Raw genomic sequence first — 21671 nt, 5'->3', positions numbered from 1 at the left:
TTCGTAATGAAACGTAAATAGCTTTACATTTATTTCATAATATCAATAACATTAAGTATTATTAACATACTGATATATTACCGTGTATTTGGACAGCAGGTAAAAGCAGCCTGGGTTCGTGTGCCAGTACCGGTGGCGCGTCCAGCCGGGCCCATCCTCAGCCTTTAACCACGGTATGTTTCAATTATACTAATTAGAAGTATTCAACAAAAGTAACTATTATTCAGTGATTTTGGTAATAATAAAATTACTAATCTAACCGAAAACATTACTGTCATTATATATAATTAATTTGCCACCTCCCTACTTTCTATAAAGTCAAATGTACTTAATGATCAATTTGCATTATTATACATGTAATAAGTATTAAGTTTAATAAAAATATATATATTTCTCTTAGTTTTATGCTATGTCCCCAGCATTTTGCAGGGTAAGTATACTCCGTCACTCTCTTTCGTCGCATTTTCGACACTTTGCGTGTATAGTGGAAATCAATACCACGCTTTGTCGTGTTGCCAGAGCAAAGAAATGAAAATATTAAATAAATTATTACCCTGAGTAGGAATTGAACCTACGGCAGTCGCGCTTACAGTCACAGGTTTAAGCCTCAGTGTCAATACGGACTCTAAGAAATCATAATTACAATAAATTATAAATAATTTTGCAGGGTGCCGTCCCATCTACATCGTCCACACCGCCGGTCACAGCTTCTGCCGCTTCCATGCCTGACAACGCTTCTAACGATGCGAAGCCCAAGGTCAAAGGTAATATTTACATATATATTTACATTAACACTTTTTATCGCTTATTGCGATATGTAATCGTGTAAAGCAATTTGACTAAAACTAGCTCAAAACTTCAAATACGATGTCTAAGTAAGCGTCGTATTTACCGTCGTAATACCGTTATCTTCACATAATTTCGTATTTTGTGAAAATTAAAGCCATTTAGCTCAGTTCATGATAAACAGTCCCGTGAATTGAAATAAAATACGTTCTCTTCTTCTTAACACTAAATACCCTCTGCCTACCATGCTGTGTGCGGCATATATCGTGAAGCTGATAAAAAAAATAATAAAAACAATTCCAAATTAGCGGAGGAGTGCGGTGCGGGCGTGGGCGGCAGCGCGGGCGCAGGCGGGGCGGGCGTCGCGGGGGCCTCCGCCGCCGCCGAGGAGTCCTCCTCCGAGGAGGGCGAGGTGGGCCGTTTGCAGGCGCTGCTGGAGGCTCGCGGACTACCTCCGCACCTCTTGGGCGCCCTCGGGCCTCGTATGCAGCACTTGTTGCATAGAACTGTTACTGCTAATTCTGGTTGGTGATGTTTTATTATTTTAGGCGTACATTTTAGTTAATACTCAATTATCATTGGTTTTATATATTGTATTATTTAATAATTTATTAGCACTCTCGAACCAATCGTGATGCAATGGAACAGTGTCTGATTTTAAACATGGGTTGGATCACAATACAGCTATGTGATTGCTTTGACTTTTTTCATTTCTTTTTGGTGAGACAAAACAGGAGGTTGACTTTCGACAGTCAATACGCCAAGCCATAGCATCTGGTGCTCTCTGCCTGTACTTTAAGAAAAAAATAATAAAAGAGGTTAAGATGAAGAAAAATAAAACAAAGTTTATTCGTAATTAAATTACTCTAATGTAGTAGTAATTACAACAAATAAAAAACTTACTTTGTCCATTCACAGCCGCAACAAAAGCAGCACAGTTGCTCGCCGGCCTACAAGCCACAGGCGACGAGGGTCAGCAGCTGCAGGCGGTGATCGAGATGTGCCAGCTCCTTGTCATGGGCAATGAGGACACGCTTGCGGGATTCCCCGTACGCCAGGTGGTGCCAGCCCTCGTCAATTTACTTGGAGCCGAACATAACTTTGATATGGTAATATATATTTTTAAAGTAATTTGTATATTTTTATCAAGTCAAAATCAAATCAAAAAACAGTTTATTGCACAAAGAAAACACAATTACATTTGTAATTTAGATACAGTGCATAGGCGGCCTTATCACTATAAGTGATTTCTTACAGGCAACCTTTTTTTTTTAAATAAAAACTAATGGTACGATACAATGGTGGCGGTTAACTTTGCATAAAGATATTTTGTAATTTATTATCAAATCAAACATATAAACATACATTTTATGTGTTTCATGTTTTTACATTAGTAAATGTTTACATTAATATTCTCGTTTTGATAGGAGGACAAAGCACACGGCTGATTGGGAATTGGGTGATAAGTTTAAAACAAAGTATACAGAGAATATATTAGCGATATTTTTTCATTCCAGATGAACCACGCATGTCGAGCTCTCACATACATGCTTGAGGCCTTGCCTCGTAGTAGCGGTGCCGTGGCTTTGGCGGTACCCGCTTTCCTCGACAAGCTGCAAGCCATTACTTGCATGGACGTGGCGGAGCAGAGCCTCACAGCTCTTGATATGTTATCCCGTAGACACTCCAAGGCTATATTGCAAGCGGTTAGTTTTTTTTGTGCTTATGTCTATTTGAGGCTGTCGTGGCACAGTGGCACAAGCGAGTGAATTAACGCGATGGGTGTGGGTTTGATTCCCACTAGGGGAATAATTGATTAACTATTAATATTTGCATTTCTTCATTAAAAAAGAGTGGTGTTAAATTCCGCCATACAATACGCAATGTTCTGAAATTCGGCAGAAAGTGGGAAACAATGTTGTTGTAAGACTGTAAGTTATTGCCATTAAAGTTATATTATTTTCTTTAGTGTGTGCGATTCACATTTTTACGTTAGCTTACATAAAAAAATATTTAACTGTGTAGTAATTTTTTTTATAAATTATTCAATAATATTATTAACAGAGAGGCGTCTCCGCTTGTTTGACTTACTTGGACTTTTTCTCCATCAACGCTCAACGCGCAGCATTATCGATCACAGCCAACTGCTGTCAAAACTTAACCCAAGATGAATTCCATCTCGTCAGGGACTCTTTGCAACTGCTCGCTAACAGGTCAGTTTACTAAAATTCTATTAGTAGTCTTTTGTAAAGGATTGTATATATATATATATATATATATATATATATATATGTGTGTTTTTGTATTATGTGGCTTGGATGTAATAAATGCAGACGCGGTCGTGTCAAATTTGACTATATTTAATTTATTTTCATTTGTGGCCTATAAGAAAATGGATGAAGTACGAAGAATTGAGAGCTTCACTACTAGATAAAAGAAGAGGATGCATAATATAAATAATCGTAACATTGAATATAATTTCAGATTAACAATACAAGACAAGAAATCTGTAGAATGCGTGTGCCTCGCCTTCTCCCGCCTTGTAGATAGCTTCCAGCACGACCCTTCACGACTGCAGGAGATTGCTACGCCCGAGCTACTTACTAATTTACAACAACTGGTAACTTTAAATATATAAAAAATAAATTATATAATATTTTAACTATAACATACGATCATCTATTATTTTACTTAAACAATTCTCATGTTGTAGATGTAGTTTGTACATAATTGCATTTCAGTTATGTAATAATTAAATTTATGAAACCAAGGGCCATATGTAATACTAGTGACCCAAACACGTATGTGGTAGCATATATTAGTGTTAAATTTCATCTAAAATCTTTTTAACAATTTCTAGGTGCGCTAAAATATTTTATTAACAAAATCAAATCTGCTTCACTGCAAAACTGGCGGAACTTAACGCCGTGCTTTTGCCTCGACACCAGAACGAAGGAATGGAAACATAAATTTTCATTTTCATTTTTTTTTTCCTAGAGTGTGGATCAATCCACAACCTGTCGCGTTTACAGTTACACTTTGCGTCCCTGCGCAACAACACGCCTCTTAGCATTGAAATTAATTAAATTTTATAAGTACTGATAATTAATTTCAACATTTATTTAAAGAAAATAATTTCTGGTCTAAAAAATTGTTAAATTTACAAATAAAATGTAGTGCGGAATAGAATCATATTGTATCGATTATTTAGACGTCGCGTTGGTCAACCGCACTATCGCTTATCCTCTTGTTACCTCTTCTCTCGCCTCACGTTCGTGCACTATTGCTTATTTAGGAACGTGAGCTCTGTATGAATAACGAAAAAAACAATGGACGAGATTCTTTTTTGAAAATTTGTATGTTTTGTTGAATGACTTTGTTTAATACCTATTGTCTTTAATATAGTTACATATGCAAATATAGTCTTCATTTTTTTATGTTGGTTGAGATATTGACTGATTGATTATCCAAAAAAAACCGATTTTCCGTTCCCCCATGTCCGTAAATTAGTTCGTATAATCGAAGGTCTTCGTCTTCTATAAACAAAAAGTGTTCTTTTCAGCTGGTAGTCCAACCACCGCTCATCTCGGGAAGCACATTCATAACAGTGCTGCGTTTGCTGTGGGTGATGTGCGGCGCGTGCCCGCAGCTCGCGCTCGCGCTGCATCAGCGCTCCATTGCTGACACGCTGCTGTGCTTGCTGACTGGTTCTACGCTGCATCAGGAGGTCGTTTTTATTCTATTTTTTATACTAATATTTACATATTTATTTGAGGCTGTCATGGCGCAGCGGCACAAGGCTTTGACTGTTATGCGACGATTGTGGGTTCGATCCCCACTCGAGAAAGTGAAATATTTATTTACGTTTATATTTTCAGAAAGTGAGGAAAGGTAGTGTCTTAATACTAGGTTCCCTCTGCCTACCATGCTGTGTGCGGGACACAGCGTGAAGCTGATTTATTTATTTATCTTTAATTACATATTTCTTCTATAGCAGTAGTAGTTGAAATAAACTAAAATAGATGATGATAATGTGCGATTATTTATTTTCATAATATGATATACAAAATATATACATAATATTCATCATTCTGTGTACAGCAAGTGGAATTGATTCCACGACCGCCGCAGGAGCTATACGACATAACGTGTCTCATAGGCGAGTTGATGCCTCGTCTACCTACTGATGGTATCTTTGCTGTGGACGCCCATCTCGACCGGCCCTGGTCCGCGCCCACTGACCGCTCCGCGCAGTGGCAGTGGAGAGACGACAGAGGTAACTTAGGTTTAAGAAAAACATGTGAAATCTGAATTTTTTCATCCATGGTAGACTTTTGTAAGCATTTTTGAATCGTCGAATGAATATAAAATATATTATCAATTCGGAAGGTAGTTCTATTGAGCCAGAGCCAGAAAAAAAACGATACTTACTTCTTCCATCTTCTTGAATTTATACATTAAACAAAACTATTTTTTTAAATACGATAATATGAATATTGGTGGGATGAGCGTTAAGAGATGACAGTGTAGGCGTGGGCGTGGTTCACATAATGGTCCGTACCGCACGTTGTAGGCATATGGAGGTCATACTCATGGGGCGAATGTCGTGCGCTAGAGGCGGGCGCGGCGGCGGGCGAGGAGGAGGTGTGCCTGAGCGCGCTGGGCCGTTCCTACACCGTGGACCTGACGGCCATGCAGCAGCTCAACGACCACACGGGCACGGCGCGCCCCGTGCAGCGCGTGGCGCCCGCGCCCGGGCCCGCTGACGCCGCCAGCGCCGCGCAACAGCCCGGTGAGCCTTTAACATCTAAAATATTCGAGTTCTCTAAACTCTAAAATATTACTGTTAAAAATAAAGTTTTTTTTTCGATTTATTTTATATTTATATATATAGCATAGCTTTATTATTGTTTTCGTATATCAGCAGATTCTTTATAAAATCCTAAGAATATTTAATTTAGTCCACCCTGAGAATATTTACTGACAAAAATATTTTTTCAACAGCTGCTAAGTCTCTAAAATATATTTTTATCGGCAACCTTATGTTTTTGAAGTCATTCTCCTCTTCATTCAGTCATTCACCTCTCAATAATCATCATACCAGGCAAAAAAAAAAACACTAAAGTACACTACGGCTTTGTTAATTTATTTTAATTTTTTTCTTTCGTTAAATTTTCTATCTATATCTATAATATCTATTTGTTAAATATTTCGAGAATAAGTTTGTACTTGCTTGTCAAAAATCTTAAGAATGACTTAATGACTTAAATATTGGTATAGTAACACAATAATTAAATTGTTTTAATGTATCTTTAATATTTTTTTCAGAGAATGATATGTCTTTGATCCTCTTGGAAATTTCAATTAAATTGTTTCAAAATAATTTTATTACTAAAATATCTAAAACGTAGCAAAAAATATGAATTTCAGAATTTACGCATCTTTATAAATAATTATATCAATGACTAATATTTTGACTGTTAAAAATATATAATTATGTGTAAATAAAATATAATTATTTCAGACCCACGCATCGCCATGGTGCGCTGTAACCCGTCACTGGTGCGCGCGCTGCTCGGCGTGCTGCACGAGGTGTACTGGAGCTCGGCGGGGCCAGCGCTGCGCGCGCAGGCCCTCAAGGCTATACTGCGCGCCGTGTACTACGCTGATGCTACTCTACTACGACAAGTTTTGAAGACTCAGGTCACTTTTATATTATTTAATTGATAATGATCTGAATGATTTCCTAACAATTTCAATGGTTTCTTAGTCATTTCATCTTTAAAATGTCTGTGATATTTTTTTTTATGACATGAGTTATCCTATATCTTATAAAACAAAGTCGCTTTTCGTGTCTGTCTGTTGTTTCTAACTCTTCTTCTTCTAAACCACCCAACGGATTTTGTTACGGTCTTCACCATTAAGTCGAGTGTTTTTCGTAGAAGGTTTATATATAGTTTATTATTTGTACATTCTTATGTAAATTAACATAAATACGATAAATGTGTATAAAGTCCTATCCGTTGAGACACTTTCGCGCATGCGCTGCTCTAATGGTAAGTACTACATGAAAAAAATGTACTGGAGTATTGTTCCTCTTAATAAGATCTACAAAAAAGTCCGCGAGAGCATATTCGTATCTTTTAAGAATAACGTGTAGTGATCATTTTTCTGTCTAAAAATAATAATTTCAATATATTTTTTTATTGTGAGGGATATTTTTCCATAATGGTATTAATCCTTATCCTTTAAAATACTTTATTAATTTTCTACGTTAAACGAAGATAAAATTTACTTTTTACAATATTTCGAATTACAGAAAAAATAGTTTTACAGAAAAACGCATTTAATTGTTGACACATCCCGCCGTTGACACATCAGCTGTATGTTACTCAAGTTTCACTTATCCCTTACTCTCAGCATATAAATAAGTACATTAGTTACGTTGGCCATTTAATGTAGACCAAAACTGTCTTTTACTGTTTTTCATTTTAATTAGTACTTTAGAAGTTGTTACAATATCAAAAAAATCCTTGCTGCGAAACGGCTCGCCACTCGCCATGCGTCCGCCGTGCCCGCTTGCCTTACACGCATCGGTGGTTCAGTGGTAGAATGCTCGCCTGCCACGCGGGCGGGCCGGGTTCGATTCCCGGCCCATGCATTCTATTTAATTTTCCTCACAGGCAGCCACGTCGTGCTTGCTTTTCATCAGGGACAGAATACCCCCTTCAGCATTAACCACAAGCTCGAAAAAAAAAACCCGGCTGCCTCTATAGCAACGAAGATTTAGTTAGAAGCGTTTGCACGTATTGGATAATTGGAGTTGAATGTATTATTTAAGCACGATATATTTGGTTTCACATTTTTTGTAGTAGTTAGTAGTAGGTAGGTTTTTGTTTATAATTTCTTCCGTTTAAAAATAGTCATTTAACTATCTAAAAATAGTCATTTAAATATATTTTAATAAGTACTTGAAAAGATTAGTAGCACAGATTTAAAATTACGGTACCTACTAAAAAATCCTAGCTATGTAAAACAATTGGAAAATCCTTATTGAAACTACAAAAATGCGGGTTGCATTAGGGTTTAATTAATTTTCACATTATCTTAAGTGCTTTGCAAACATACATTACATGAATAATCCAGTAGTTAAAGCGGGCGAAGCCGCAAGAGGGTCGCTAGTATATAATATAAGTAATCTAAATAAAAAAATATAATTTCTAGGTAATATCATCCCACATCGCTGGTATGATGGCATCCAGTGATCTACGCATAGTGGTCGGATCGCTCCAACTAGCAGAGATATTGATGCAGCGGCTCCCTGAGGAAATGGGCATACAATTCCGTCGCGAGGGCGTGCTGCATCAGGTGGCTCAGCTCGCTGACCGTGCACCTGGTGTGCCTACACCTAGACAGGCTAAGTTGAAAGTTAGTAAGATAAATTGATATAGTTTATTGATATAGTTATGTAGATTTATTTTTATTTATTTCTATCCCGCTTAGCACATTAGACAGCAAAAACCTAGTGTTAACATTCTGCTCTCTGTTTTCCAACTTTGATGCTTTGTGGTGGCGAAAATCAATGAATAGACTTCGAAACCACGTTTATATCTAGACTCATCACGTTTACAGCCAGATGCTGTCCCTTTGCGCCATAATGGCCTGTATGTAGATTTTAAATAAATTTTGTTTCTTTATTTTTACGCATACGTTTAATGGAGCTTGCAGAGATAACTTTAAGTTCTTTACTTTATAAAATGAAGATATATAAAATAAATACATTATATTTGAAATATTTTTAGAAAGTGTTTTATATAAAAATTTGTATAAACGTATATATATTATACTATTCCACACAAACTCGTATTGTTCTTTATTGTTTATTTAATTTATATATAGTAAATTATACTTATTTTTAGTCTCCCATTGGAGCAAGTGTACGTGGCAGTGGCGGGTCCTCTCCTCCCGCTTCCACATCAGCCTCGTCGTTGGATCATCATAGATTGTCGCTCACGTTCTCCGCGTCAGGATCCTTCATAGCTAGTACTAATGAACGGAATTTACGGAACTGTAAGTACCATTAGTTTAATGTTGGATATAATAAGGATTACTTTGATTACTATTTATATACAGTTTTCTTTTTGATTTCATTATTTTTATTCAACAAAATATATTTTAATTAATGTACGAAATATGCGCAATAAATCATAGTTAAGTTATTTGCTTCTATCAACTCGAATAAAGTTAGATTTTAATTATAAATAAATACATAATTTTCTTCAGTCGCGCCAAGTGACAGTGGTAGCTCAGAGGCTGGTCCAGCAGCTTCAAGTTCCAGCCACCAACAAGGGTCTACTACAGTTCATAGGTAATTTTACACTTAAATTGAAAATTATATGCATACCAGATAATTTCATCGGTGTGAAGTTTATAAGAGGCACTCAAAAGTTAAGATATTTTTCATGGCTTATGAAAAAATACATTACTACGTAATTTTTTTTTTCAAAAAATTACAACATGCTACTTGAATTCATGGATACTCTATATAATATTGATATGTATCACTTTGCTTAATTAATTAACCATTTGATGCAGGTCCAGCAGTCCCCTCCAGCTGGCGGAGATGCTAAAGCGCAAGCGCGCCGTGAAGCGCTCGGGCGGCGTGAGGCAGCAGCGTGGGCGCCGCGACGACGCGCCGCACGCGCACTCCGCGCCCGCCCCCGCACCCGCGCCCGCCTCCTCCGCCAACGCCGTCACTGCGCACTGTTAGGAATAATCAATTATTATACTTTATTGTATACGTGTATATAATACACACAAATAATGTGTCAATTATTTTTGTGTGTAGTTTATAAATATATTTTAATCAACACAAAAATGTTACAAATTTAGGTCTGCTAACCTGTTTTGGTGCAATTAATATTTTATTAGATTTCATAAATAGTTATTGTGTGTGTATGTCTTATTTATTTCGATTGTAATAATATATTAGAGTAAAAACTTATCGAGGCTAGTCGTGGCGCAGGAGCACAAAGTGTTACTGTAAACGTGTCTGGATATTTGTTCGATCCTCATTCGAGGAAATTAAATATATACTTAAATTTATATTTCCATTTCTTCTCTCTGTTAAAGCGCAAACTTGAGTTCATAACAGTATATAACGCTAGAGTATAAAACGGACAGCCGTGACCGTTAGCAGCTTCCACAGTGCTGTCGGCGGCGCGGTCCGGCGCTCGCGCGGGCGCGTCCAAGACGTCGTCGTTCCTGTCGTCTCTCAACCCGTCGCGTTGGGGCCGCGCGCCTCACGCGCACAAGGACGCCGCGCTGCTGGCCGCCCCACACGCCGCCAACCTAACTGTGCAGAACAAGTAAGTATATATCGTTGATTTGGACAGAAAACATCATTAAATCTATTTTTTCAAAAAAAATAATATTGATATATGACTTTAAAAAATTTTTTTTTATACTTTAAACAAGAGAGGCGCGCAGCTTCGCCTGTATATTTGCACCCTTAGGGGTGAAATCTAATAAACCATGAAGCATGTGGTCAATGAAATATTTTTAAAAGTCTAAATTTCAAATTTTATAAATATCGGTGCCAATTTAAAGATTTTTCCATATAAACTTTCAACCCCTATTTCACCCCTGGAGGGTTAAAAAATCCTGTTATAAATGTGGGCTTTATTAGTTCGACCTATTGTAAATAATAGAGTAAAATTAAAGTTAAGTTAACGACACTTGCATCATCTACTGCTCTCGGTGCGTTATTTTATTTAGTATTTTTAAAGCAAATAAAAGAATGTTGATAGTAGACTCTGAGCAGTTAACCGACATTATTATTATTATGTAAACATGTATTGTGCAAATTTTAATGAAATTTGTTTTATTTAGCAACACGATTCTACAAGGTAAATGCGACCAATGCATATATCGAAATACTAACTTCACTTATCCATATTAGGGAGAAAGTTCGCGAGTGGGTATCGTGGCGCGCGGCGCGGCTGCAGCGCGAGTGGGGCGCGTTGGGAGGCGGCGCGGGCGCCCTGGAGCAGCTGGCGGCGTTGGCGGCCGCGCTGCCAACACGCGCTTTTACGCAGCAACGTGTTGCGCTCACGCATTTGCGGGATACGCTGCTCAACCACGATGTGTCGCCTTTTGAGGTTTCTGCACTCTTAAGTACAAATTCGTGGTGTTATATAAGAAAACTTTAAAATAACTTAAATTTCTTGTTATTTAATTTATTATTATTAATGATATTGTCGTTGTTATATATTATTTTAATATAATAAGAAAAAATCTATTACTATGACGTAAATTAAGCAACTAAGAATTTAGACGAAATTTATTTAAAATTTAGTCTTAACGTAATCGTTTAATGTTAATATTATATATATGTAATATTATATATATTATATGTAAAGTAAATAAATTGTGAGGGAAAATAAATATTACACGGATCTTTTTTGATGTTTTTAGTTCGTTTTAAGGGAAGGATGAGACTGACATTTTTGTATTTTAATTACTTAAAAGTCCCTAAATAAAAATAGATAAAAAATAGATCTTCTAGTATATTTTATTCTATAATTGACATTAATTTTATATTATTTGCAGGTGAATCACTCTGGCGTACTTGGCGCGCTGCTACAGTTCTTGACGGGCGAACAGGAGGCCGAGCGTGACGAGGCTGAGCGCGACGAGAGCGAGAGGAACTCGCCCGACCAGCTAGCCGCCTGTGAAGAGCGCCTTAGGCTCTTCCTTCATGTCTTTGCTGACATGTCACTTGATGCTGAGTAAGTAATGTCAACTTCATACAAAAATAGTTAATTATCTACTTGAATAACTGTTGTTTTAATTTAAACAGTGGTTTTAATGAAAGTTTTTTTAGTTATAATTTATAAGTAGTATTAAATTCTTTTTCTATTAGTGCGTTGCGGTGGTCTGTATATCTAAATTACATATATAAGAAAAAGTAATATGTGGACTGCTAAGTAAAGTAGTTAAGTAACTAAGTAGATTCTTCTCTTTTATAATTAATAGTGACGTGGACTGGGGCGAGAAAGCCCTACTAATAAGCGACGGCGCGGGCGCGCTCACGGCGCTAGTGAGCAAGGTGAACGCGTGCGTGTCCCACTTGGAACAGTTCCCGGTGCGCGTGCACGACCTGCCCGCGCGCCCCGCCACGTCGGCCCTCAAGTTCTTTAATACGCATCAGCTTATGGTAAATCTTTTTTATTCGTAGAGTTGTAAATATAAATAAAACAAATTGTATATTTAAGTTTAAATATTTTAATTACATTGTAGTAGTGGTAGTTTGATAATATACCATTTTTCTTTGTTTTACACTTCACAATTTATCCCGTTCGTTCAAGACTTATTAATATTGCATATTGAATGGTGGAACTTAACAATGAACTTTGTCTTACCAGAGAAGGGGTCGGAAAGTAATTCATTGGCCTGAATTGAAAATCAAGCTTAAAATGTATTTAGTTAACTTAAGCTTAAAATGTTTTTATGTAGTGTACATTATTATTATTTATTTTATATTGATAATAGCACTTTTTATGTATGTAAATATTTTTTAGGCACTGAAATTTTAACATACTTTTTCGGCATCAATAAAGCATATACTAACATTATATACTTATTGTTTCAGTGTGATCTCAAACGTCATCCGACTTGCACTAACTTAAAACAATGGAAAGGTGGTGTCGTCCGGATAGACCCCTTAGCATTAGTACAAGCCATTGAGCGGTAAGCATGATTAAAAATTTACAGCACGTTAATAGTTATTGAACAAAACTTTTTCTATAATAATATTTAACTATCAACCTTTATACAGTTAAAATTTTACTAAGATTGTCTTAAGTTTAATTTTCAATTTGTTAATTTAACAATCAATAAATAATTTTTATATCAAATAATAACAGCATACATCTACATAACAATACCATACCTTCGCCTGCGTACGGGGATTCTCGTCGCCCGCTAGATTGTTTTGCGGGGAAGTAAAATGGAACACTTATTTTTTTCATTCTTTAGGAATTACAAGAATCCTCCTTTAGTGCTTTTTTCCTATAAATATAAGAGTCCCAAACTACATATATGCCAAATGTCAAAAGTCTAGTAGCTTCGTATTTGCGTTAAACGAAAAAGTTTTATATACTTATTGATCATGAAGCTGAAAAAAGGAAGTACACTTATTAAAAAATATATGAATAACAGTTATCTAGCAACACGAGGATATGCACGTCGCGCCGGCGCACAGTCGGACGACGAGCCCGCCTCCGACGACGACGTGGAAGACACGCTCGCCACGCCCGCACATCACTCTACCGAGTTAGTTATGATTACTTTACCTAAATATGTTATGTTACAAGTTAAAAGAAATAAGCATATTATAATTAGTAAGGGTCTGTCGAGGCTTAATGGGACAGTGCCTGTGGGTGGCTCAACGGTTGTGGGTTCGATATACTATAGATAGCTAAAAAATACATACGTATATATAACTTAGTCACGAAAATGTAAAAATGAGTTGGAACATTTTTAATTTTGAGTTTATGTCATAAGAGTATCTTTTATTCCAGCTCTGACCATAAATTAGAATTCCTGATTGGCGACATGGTTTTACCTTACAATATGACAGTTTACCAAGCTGTGAGGCAATTTGGTGAACAAACTGATGCGGACACCGATACTGAAACTCCTCTAGGTATTTATGGTTTGATTCAAATATTAATTAATTATTTTTTTTTTGGAACGACAGTAGTTTGTGCAACACAATACTTTATTAAGACATTAACACCAATAAGGAGTTAGTATTTTGGTCTATTTAAGGCAGTAAAATAAAAATGGCCAATAAATTTGACCTTATTTTTACGTAAATTATTTTACAGCGAACGCCGGCATATGGGTGCAAACTCATACTATTTACTACCGCGCGGTGGAGGCGGGCGAGCCCGCGCGCTCCGACGCGACTTCCTCCCGCAAGGGCAAAGGACAGCCTACCAAGCTCTCCTCTCGGCGGAAACCAGATCTCCTGTGGAATGGTATGTTTCGAATTTGTATTTTTATTACATTGTGACTCAAACGACGGCATCGTTATCTAATGCATCGAATGTGTTCCTCTTACAGAAGGCATAGTCCCGCAACGCGCGTCCCCGTTGGTGGTGATGCTGCGCGCGTCGCCGTGGGGTGGCGAGGCGGAGGACGCATCGCTGCCGGCGCTGAGCCTGCTGCGCGCGCTGCACGCGCTCAGCCGCCACTGGCACACGCTGTACCGCGCCGCGTGCCTGCCCGACCACCGCCCGCTGGTGCCTAATTCGGAGTTTGTTAATGCTAAGGTAAATATATTGCTGAAGTTAAAATCATTATAAAATAACAGACTTAGTTCCAATGTGAAGCACCAATTTTTTTTCTAAATTAATGAAAAGGAGGCACTAGTAAATATAGGTCGTTGGATGTTATTTTTATTCATATTTTGTTTTTTATTTTATTATAAAGAATTATTATTATTAGGACACATGTCATTTATTATTATAGGTACATATTTTTACTACTTTTGTATACTATTAATTATATCCATTTTGCAGCTTGCCGCCAAAGCTAATAGACAACTGCAAGATCCATTGGTCATAATGACAGGAAATCTGCCACCGTGGTTGAAAAAGATTGCCTACGCTTGGTGAGTTTATTACAGCATACATATTAAATAAATATATCTTCTATTGATACAACAGGTGAAATAATTTCTATATAACGATATTTTTGTTACTACGTGTAGTCCGTTCGTATTCCCGTTCGAGTGTCGGCACCTGCTGTTCTACGTGGTGTCGTTCGACCGTGACCGCGCGCTGCAGCGGCTGCTGGAGGCGGGCGGGGAGCGCGCGGCCGCCGGCGCCGACGAGCGCGTAGCGCCGCGCCTTGACCGCCGCAAGCGCACCGTGCAGCGACACTCTGTGCTGCGCCAGGCTGAGCACGTCATGCATGAGTTTGCGCACTCTAAGGTATGTTTGTCTTCTTTGCTTTTTTTTCTTAAATTCATGTTTCGATGTTTTTTGGAGTAGTATTAAGGCAGTCATAAATTTTGAGACATTCCGTGTTGAGTTGTGAAACTCAACATGGCCGTTTGTCTTCTTATGAGAATGTGTATATGAAAATATACAATTCATTCTTTCAAAATCAATTATTTTTGTAATGATTTAATATTTTTAGGCCTTGCTTGAAATTCAATATGAGAATGAGGTGGGCACGGGACTCGGACCTACTTTGGAATTTTACGCTTTGGTATCTCAAGAGCTACAACGTGCCGATCTGGACCTGTGGCACGGTAGCGAAAATTTCAAGCAGAAACCTACTTTCGGTGGAGAGATAGTTAAAAGCCAACCACCAGTGGTTACAGACAGATCGGCCGAGGCCGCGGCCAGGTTAGCGTCTTCCGTGCGCGATGCTCTAAACCTCGATGAAGAACGGTCCCCGGAGCCGTCGGACCTGGAGAAGGAGACGTCGATACCCTCCCCCGCGCCCGATGCCACGTACGTCACATGGCCCTGCGGCTTGTTCCCGCAGGCCATCGGTCGCAACGCTCGCGCCTCACATCTTTCTAGGGTCAAGGCTAAATTCCGATTCCTTGGAAAATTTATGGCTAAAGCTGTGATGGACTCCAGGATGGTAATATTTTTTTACTAATTCATATTGAATTACATTTTATTACAATATTATAATTTTTTCCTACTTAATAAATGCGTGCTTATAATTTTGAACGTGTGTTTGCTATGACAATACAATCAAAAGGTATTGTCATCAATCGGCCGATGTTCTGTTTTTACCAAGACGATGAGATCTAGTAATTGAACCTTACCTTAATATCATAATACTGTAGGCAAAGGGGACCAATTTTGTCAACTACTAAACTATTGTCAAGTCACTCCATTTTCCACTTTCTGTTGACTGACTTTGAAACATTGCCTGAACTCAATACTACATTCATCAGAATCGGAAAATAATAAATAGTGTGGATTGAACTATTTATTGTGTCGGACGTCACAGCATTGATTTGTTCACTTTGAGTATATCAAAAAAATCTAATCAAATCAGCTTTACACTATATTACACTCAGCAGGATAGGCAGAAGGAACTTAGTATAAAGAGACTCCGTTCCTAACTTTCCGCCGAATTTTAAAGGCATTGCGTGCTGAGTGGAGGAACTCAACGCCGAACTTTGCCTGGGCACCAGAGCGAAGATATGGAAATATAAATTTAAATAAATATTTAATTTTCCCGAGTGGAGATTGAAACTAAAACCAGTCGCTTTTACAGTTACACTTTGCCCCTGCGCTATGACTGGCCTCTTATATACTTAAACCTATACTCAATTAATTAAAACGTATGTTCCCAGGTTGACATACCGCTGTCAGTAAGCATGTACCGCTGGGTGGTCAGCGAGCAGGCGTGGCTGGGGCTGAGCGACGTGCGGCACGTGGCGCCCGAGCTGTGGCGCTCGCTGTGCCGCCTGCGCCGCGTCGCCGACCGCGCTCAGTCGCTCGCTGCCGATTCGCGCCACTCGCCCGACCAGCGCACTCAGATGGTGATTGCATATTTTTGAATAGTTTCACGGTTTTACATAGCAACTTTATAACTACAAAAGTGTTGTACATATTTTGCCTATAGACTGATAGGCTGACCGCGTTCCGGCTGCTATATTGCGTAGGATACCCTTAGACCATTTCATGGTTCTATTTACATATCAGTGTAGGCTAAGACTCTTAGTCTAAGAGTATATAATGTCGAGGAAGCTATCTGAGTAAAGCTTATGTGTTTGTGTAACACGAAATATATCCATATCTCATGAAATATACCCTAAATTAGAGTGTGTTTATTGCACAAAATAATCTATGACAATAACTATTTTGAATTCTTTCTATAGTAAATAATACTAACTTATAGAGCGCTCACAACTTAACTCATAGTTATAGTAATCTTTTTAATGGTGGTGATTATATTAAGTAAAATCAGAAATTACAAAAGTTTCAACTTAGTCAACATTCATTCTGTAGAATAGAATAGAATGACAACACAAGTAATACAATCAAACAACTTATTGTCAACAGATTAATGCTCTCGAGCTCGACGGATGTCCGATCGAGGAGTTGGGTCTGGACTTCATTTTGCCTGGCGACGGCTGCACCGAGCTGCGTCGGGGCGGCCGCGACCTGCCCGTCACCGCACACAACCTACACGAGTATATAGCTCTTGTCACACATTGGTTATTATACGAAGGTATATCTTATTTTTTTTCCTTAGAATATTTCTAACTATGGGCGGATTCGCCCGCTTAAAACTTATTATAATCAAATTATATTAAATCTTAAATTACTTTTAAACTTATGTGTTATTCTGATATGTAAGTTTCTTCTAAATCTGTTCAGTAGTCTTTGCTTGAATTTAAAGCAAACATCCATCCTCATAAACTTTCACATTTATAATATGTATTTGTTAATTTTTTATTATGATTATTTTTTAATCCTGTGTATTCGTTGCAGGCGTATCCAAGCAATTGGATGCATTTAAAGAGGGTTTTGAATCTGTATTCCCTTTGAATAATCTGAAAATATTTTACCCTGAAGAATTGGAACAAGTGTTTTGTGGAAGCCCGTCAGGTATGATTAACATATCAATTTTCCAAATTAAAATATAGCCTCGTTCTTAATGTAGATAAAGATAATAACTTTATGAAATAAATAGAAGAAATTAACTTTATAAAATAGGGAAATAACTTAAAATTGTTCCAGTAACTTTCAGGTAATTCAGTACATAAAACAACTATCTTTTTTAGCTTTACACTGTATTTCATACAGATCAGAGTAGACAGAGGAGGGGAATCTAGCGTTAAGACATTCCATTCTCCATTTAACGCCGAATTTTAAAGATATTGCGTGTTCAGTGGCTGATTTTAACAGTGCTTTGCCTCCCAATACACACAACCACAACCTTTTGCGATTACAGTCACACTTGTCTCTTTTCTTGAGAGGGAAACAAAAAGAAGCTCATATTTATATTGAAACCGCTTTAACAATTAAATTTATTCACTAGGTGGACGCGATCAAAGATGGGATCCGCGTATGCTCGGTGAATGTATACGCCCTGACCACGGCTACAACGCAGAATCACGCGCTATAAGGATGCTCATTGATATACTAGCCTCTTACAACCGAGAGGAGCAACGTCTCTTCTTGCAGTTTGTTACCGGAAGCCCACGCTTGCCCACTGGAGGTATGACTAAGTTTTAAGACTTTTATATTGGAGTTTTAGAATGTATTTCAGGGGAACACGGTAAGTAAATTATCATTTATATGCACAATATTTATTTACAAAACTAATTTAATATAATACGTTACAGGTTTTAAGGCACTAAATCCACCTCTGACGGTTGTGCGCAAGTCGCTGGAGTCACTCGACCCCGACGAGTACCTGCCGTCGGTGATGACGTGCGTGAACTATCTGAAGCTGCCGGACTACAGCAGCGCGGAAGTAATGCGCGCCAAGTTGCGCCTCGCCGCCTCCGAGGGCCAGCACTCGTTCCACCTGTCCTGAACACTCCCCCTCATCCATGCTCCCGTAGTACTACCTGTCTCGTATAATCTGTGTGAATGCGGTTAGTGATATAATTAATCAGTCTCTCGTAATAGCGGCGCGACAGCTCCGGACTCCTTTATGTGCAATCAGAGTGTTTTATTTTCCTATGTGACGGACACTTAAAGTGCTCACGTTTATGATTTCATTTTCTTTTAGATTTTTAGTTTACAGAGATATGTTAATAATTATATTTTGTGTTAATTTAATGTGATAGCTTTGTATATTTCTTTATTTAGATAAAAACTCTCAATATGGTAGGTTAAGGTGGGGATGTATGCCACTCCAGGTCCATGGACGATTCTCGCCCGGTATGTGACTGGTGATCACCACCCCTAATATTCTTATATCAATATATTTTACTATATAAGGTACTTTATGAAGGACCATTAGATCTCCTTCGAGAGCCCACATAACATAGCATTTAATACCAAACCATGTATGTTTTGATTAAAATTTAAGAAACATAAAGATTAAGAAAAAGTGCAAAATTTAATATGTAACAATGTCAATAAAAACCATATAAACAATATCGATCCAATACTGTGTTTTATTTCTTGTTGCTTGAAAATTATACTGGCAGTATGGTAGTGAGGACAAAGACAGCATCTGTGAAGTATTCACATTCCACCTGACAAAGGAAACAGTTATAAATAAAACACATGTATTATTTTTAACAAGTCATATTAATTGTTCACAATTACAACAACATTTTGTGATTAATTGATACACTTACTATTACAAGATATGGTGCTCTTATTTCAATTTGAATAACTGTTAAGTAAAATTGATTAAAATAATTGATTTGATATCATTAAAAACAATGGTCCTTAGGTAATCACTCTTTTGAACTTTTATTTCAGTCTTGAGATTAATGCTGTTAGCATTATTGGCTTTTACAGCGACACCGGTTGGGTAGGGTACTCTGTCCCTGAGGTCTTTTGAACTTTTAAGAAGTTTAGTTTTAATTTGTCACTTTCGATACTTTACCTAGGGACCATCGAAATATCTCTTGTATATTGCTTGGTAATTAAAAAATGATTAAAATCTAACAGAATTCCTGTTTGATTTAATTGGCATACTTTAATAACCTCAAATACAAAGTATTTAAAAAAACAATCAATCTGAATAGTTTACTCAAAATGCTTCCACTTATTATAATTATACAATGATAAAACTTCCTACATCTACAGTAACTTGTCAATAAACTTATTATTTACAATCAAAAGGAATTGAGTAATTAACAAATGAAAAACCAAAATCTACACCATTAATTATAAAACATTTACTGGAATGACTACCTAACACCATTGACCTAACACTTATATGGATTGTTCACTACCAAAATTGTGATTTGAACATTTGGAATTCACAATACCATAGCAATCCAACCCAATATAAGACATGAGCCTCCAATAGGTGTGAGACGTCTAAACTTTCTTTCACCGGTGAAAGCATGATAGTAGCAGGTTCCACAGAAGAGACCCATTCCTGCTATAAAGAAGCTGCCAGCCTGTCAAACAATTGAAATTATGTTTTAATAATTATATAATAAGTTATATGTATAAGAATTTAATTAAATGAAGTTGATAATGTAAACATTTAATATACTAAATTATTTTAATACTAATATTAGAGATAAGCCAACTAGTTGGTAATAGTTGGCAATGAATGTAATATTAATTGGACTCTTACTTTATTGAAAAATAAGAAAACATCAGGGAAATCTTTAAAATTGTGTTAGGCTTAGCTGACTAGACACCTGGAAAATCGCCTCTACAACCTATTAATCGGCTAATCAGTTAGTTTATTAAAGTTATAATAGGCACATCTCTACTCTACTTAATATAATATGTGTAAAGACAGTGTTAATATTTAGTATTAGGAAAAGTTATATTTGATTAATACTATTAATGAAATATAGATATTATTTTACTTTCAATTAACAACCCTATAAAAGCATCCATTCAAGCCTGATATTCATTTCCACCACTTAACACACAATGCCTCCAGAATTTCATTGGTGGTGTGGTATGGAAGTGTCTTAATGATATAATGAATTAACATATTTTACTACAAAAAGGATCCGCAAACATATTTACACAATTATCATTAAGTGAAGTGGTCAAAACTTACAATATATGGTCGCCTGCAAAGTGGTACAGTCATGAGAGCCAAAGTATGTAAGAAATGGAATCTGTTTGACGTTTCAAATATTTTTCTTAGGTCTTCTTTGGTTTCTGTTTCTGGAAAGGTACGATGTGCACCCATTGCACCCAAAACTACAGCTGTGGCTCCACTTATCCCTGCAAGCCTTACAAAAGGCCCAGCTTCTTGGGCTAACTGCCATAGCGGCATCTTTATGAGGATCGGAGGAGGTGGAGTCACTGTATTATTCTTGAACACGCCCTGCCAATTATAGATTTAGATTAAATATTTATCAAAATACTCTGCTTGTCTTTAGTTTTATCTAATAAAGACAAAATGCAGATGGCAATATTGTGCAAGTTGAAAACTTACGATATTGCGTAAAATATTCATTGCTCCTTCCGTCACCGTATTAATCATAAGAGTGTCGACTAAATTAACCATACCTTTATTTTTATTATTTAAATAAAAATGCCTATTTTAATCCAAAAAACGTAATATAGAATTATAGAATACAGACAAATGTCAAGACCACAGAACAAGACTTTTGGTCAAGACTCAAAAATATCAATTCATTGTCAAATCAAATGTCAATTTTTATTTTTTTTATCTACATACATTCTAAGAACCATAGGGTATGAATTAAAGATAGATAACTATTGGTATTTTTCCAGTTATATAACTATAATTATCACAAAATACCCTATTGTGACTTATTTATAAGTTCCGATTGCGGTATACGGTCTTTTTTACCCGGACTTTTTTAGAATTAATGAAATGTATTGTTTGCAGTACAATGTAATATATTAACCCTTAATCAAACAAACTTTATTTTTCGAGTAATTTGAAATCTGGTCACGGCTTTTAGGTAAGTGGGTGCCGTAGATTTCGAAAAACAACTCCTTTTTTTTATAAAAAGGGGGGAAATGGGGGTTTTGCAGTGGGAAATTATTTCCCAGTATCCGGTATTTCAAAGCAAAATATAATTAAGTGGGAAATTATTTCCCATTATCCGGAATAGCTCTCAACTTTTGATATATTTTTACTACAAGTTCTATACATGTAAGTTGCTCCTACTTTACTTGTTTCTTTTTTGTCTTATATAATAA

At 36.9% G+C, this 21671-nt stretch overlaps 2 protein-coding genes across 7 annotated transcripts in view; one reads left to right on the top strand and one right to left on the bottom strand.

Moving 5' to 3' along the window:
- The window catches only part of ctrip (E3 ubiquitin-protein ligase ctrip), a 35166-nt gene extending 16211 nt beyond the window's left edge, over positions 1–18955 (top strand). For 3 of the 6 annotated variants that reach the window (XM_085193489.1, XM_085193485.1, XM_085193486.1), the window contains exons 8-39: positions 97–173; positions 668–764; positions 1095–1310; positions 1705–1895; positions 2304–2492; positions 2851–2999; positions 3271–3406; positions 4349–4513; positions 4888–5062; positions 5360–5578; positions 6311–6489; positions 8011–8214; positions 8706–8856; positions 9070–9154; positions 9382–9551; positions 9986–10154; positions 10748–10946; positions 11398–11576; positions 11824–12004; positions 12440–12537; positions 13009–13122; positions 13371–13495; positions 13680–13832; positions 13918–14126; positions 14376–14467; positions 14567–14789; positions 14998–15453; positions 16181–16369; positions 16893–17061; positions 17325–17441; positions 17875–18054; positions 18182–18955. In XM_085193489.1, the coding sequence (XP_085049615.1) occupies positions 97–173; positions 668–764; positions 1095–1310; positions 1705–1895; positions 2304–2492; positions 2851–2999; positions 3271–3406; positions 4349–4513; positions 4888–5062; positions 5360–5578; positions 6311–6489; positions 8011–8214; positions 8706–8856; positions 9070–9154; positions 9382–9551; positions 9986–10154; positions 10748–10946; positions 11398–11576; positions 11824–12004; positions 12440–12537; positions 13009–13122; positions 13371–13495; positions 13680–13832; positions 13918–14126; positions 14376–14467; positions 14567–14789; positions 14998–15453; positions 16181–16369; positions 16893–17061; positions 17325–17441; positions 17875–18054; positions 18182–18375 (5450 nt within the window). In that variant the 3' untranslated portion in view covers positions 18376–18955. The remainder of the gene's footprint in view (positions 1–96; positions 174–667; positions 765–1094; positions 1311–1704; positions 1896–2303; positions 2493–2850; positions 3000–3270; positions 3407–4348; positions 4514–4887; positions 5063–5359; positions 5579–6310; positions 6490–8010; positions 8215–8705; positions 8857–9069; positions 9155–9381; positions 9552–9985; positions 10155–10747; positions 10947–11397; positions 11577–11823; positions 12005–12439; positions 12538–13008; positions 13123–13370; positions 13496–13679; positions 13833–13917; positions 14127–14375; positions 14468–14566; positions 14790–14997; positions 15454–16180; positions 16370–16892; positions 17062–17324; positions 17442–17874; positions 18055–18181) is intronic. The other 3 variants (XM_085193487.1, XM_085193490.1, XM_085193488.1) reach the window with 3 other exon arrangements.
- Positions 18956–19081: 126 nt separating this feature from the next.
- On the bottom strand, positions 19082–21108 carry LOC146534438 (transmembrane protein 256 homolog). The gene is made up of 3 exons (XM_085193492.1): positions 20935–21108; positions 20551–20823; positions 19082–19927 (listed from the first exon to the last, which is right to left on the bottom strand). Exons 1-3 carry the CDS (start codon positions 21004–21006, stop codon positions 19784–19786), a joined length of 489 nt encoding a protein of 162 aa, XP_085049618.1. The 5' UTR covers positions 21007–21108; the 3' UTR covers positions 19082–19783.
- Between the last annotated feature and the right edge of the window lie 563 nt (positions 21109–21671).

This window comes from Heliconius melpomene, chromosome 11 (assembly GCF_056956725.1).
Source record: "Heliconius melpomene rosina isolate 202511_hmr_F chromosome 11, ASM5695672v1, whole genome shotgun sequence".
In the NCBI taxonomy this organism is placed as follows: Eukaryota; Metazoa; Arthropoda; class Insecta; order Lepidoptera; family Nymphalidae; genus Heliconius; species Heliconius melpomene.
This window is presented reverse-complemented; position numbering and strand designations above follow the sequence as displayed.

What these genes read in the sequence shown, in the direction of transcription:
- LOC146534438 (XM_085193492.1), bottom strand. Translation starts at nt 21,006, where the DNA reads ATGGTTAATTTAGTCGACACTCTTATGATTAATACGGTGACGGAAGGA. An exon ending in TGAATATTTTACGCAATATC is followed by an intron (nt 20,824 to 20,934) that starts GTAAGTTTTCAA and finishes TATAATTGGCAG; the next exon opens with GGCGTGTTCAAGAATAATAC. An exon ending in TTTGCAGGCGACCATATATT is followed by an intron (nt 19,928 to 20,550) that starts GTAAGTTTTGAC and finishes ATTGTTTGACAG; the next exon opens with GCTGGCAGCTTCTTTATAGC.